The sequence below is a fragment of the Octodon degus genome, unplaced genomic scaffold, assembly GCF_000260255.1.
Source record: "Octodon degus isolate 3935 unplaced genomic scaffold, OctDeg1.0 scaffold00050, whole genome shotgun sequence".
NCBI lineage: Eukaryota > Metazoa > Chordata > Mammalia > Rodentia > Octodontidae > Octodon > Octodon degus.
The window spans coordinates 798,265-798,927 of NW_004524626.1; the positions used below are offsets into that span (position 1 = coordinate 798,265).

General features: G+C 66.5%; 1 protein-coding gene across 1 annotated transcript in view; it reads right to left on the bottom strand.

The window, feature by feature from the left end:
* Nucleotides 1-557, bottom strand: part of Dlx6 (distal-less homeobox 6) — a 4,228-nt gene extending 3,671 nt beyond the window's left edge. Inside the window, exon 1 of the mRNA XM_004632613.3 lies at nucleotides 71-557. Within this exon, the coding sequence (XP_004632670.1) occupies nucleotides 71-470 (400 nt within the window). The 5' untranslated portion in view covers nucleotides 471-557. The remainder of the gene's footprint in view (nucleotides 1-70) is intronic.
* Between the last annotated feature and the right edge of the window lie 106 nt (nucleotides 558-663).

Here is a 663-nt window from a genome sequence, read left to right on the forward strand (position 1 = left end):
GCGGGGCGCGCGGGCGGGGTGGGGGGCAGCGGGGAGGCGGGCGAAGCGGGCTGCCCCGGCGGCCTCTCACCTGTGTCGTCCCCGCGCGTCTGGGCGGCCGCGCTGCTGTTGTGGTAGGACTGGAGGTAAGGGCTGTGCTGCGAGTGGCTCATGTAGGGGTAGGCGGCGAGCGAGCGGTGGTTGTAGGAGTTGCCCGCGCCCGCCGCGTAGGGCGAGCCGTGGTGCTGGTGGTGGTGGTGGTGGTGGTGGGAGCCGGCGGCCGCCGAGTGCAGGCAGTGCAGCGGGTAGTGCGCGCCCGCCATGGCCGGGGAGCTCTGCTGCGCGGGCGGCGGCGCGGGCTGCTGCGAGTGCGGCGGCGGCGGCGCGGGCTGCTGCTGCGGCGGCTGCTGCTGCTGCCCGAACTCCATGAAAGCGGATTTGGACGAGTCCTGGCCTTCCAAGCCGTCAGCCATCGTAGTCATGGTCATCATCAAAACTTTGGGGGCTGGAGAGAGCCTTCTCCCGGGTTTCCTCCACCCTCCCCCACTTGGCTCGCGCGGCTCTCCCCTCTGCAGCCACCTTAGCTCTTGGGATCCTTGTAAAAAAATAAAAAATAAAAAATATAAAAGAGGGGGGTGAAGGTGGTTCTCCCTCTCCCTCGCTCTTCTCTAATATATATATCTA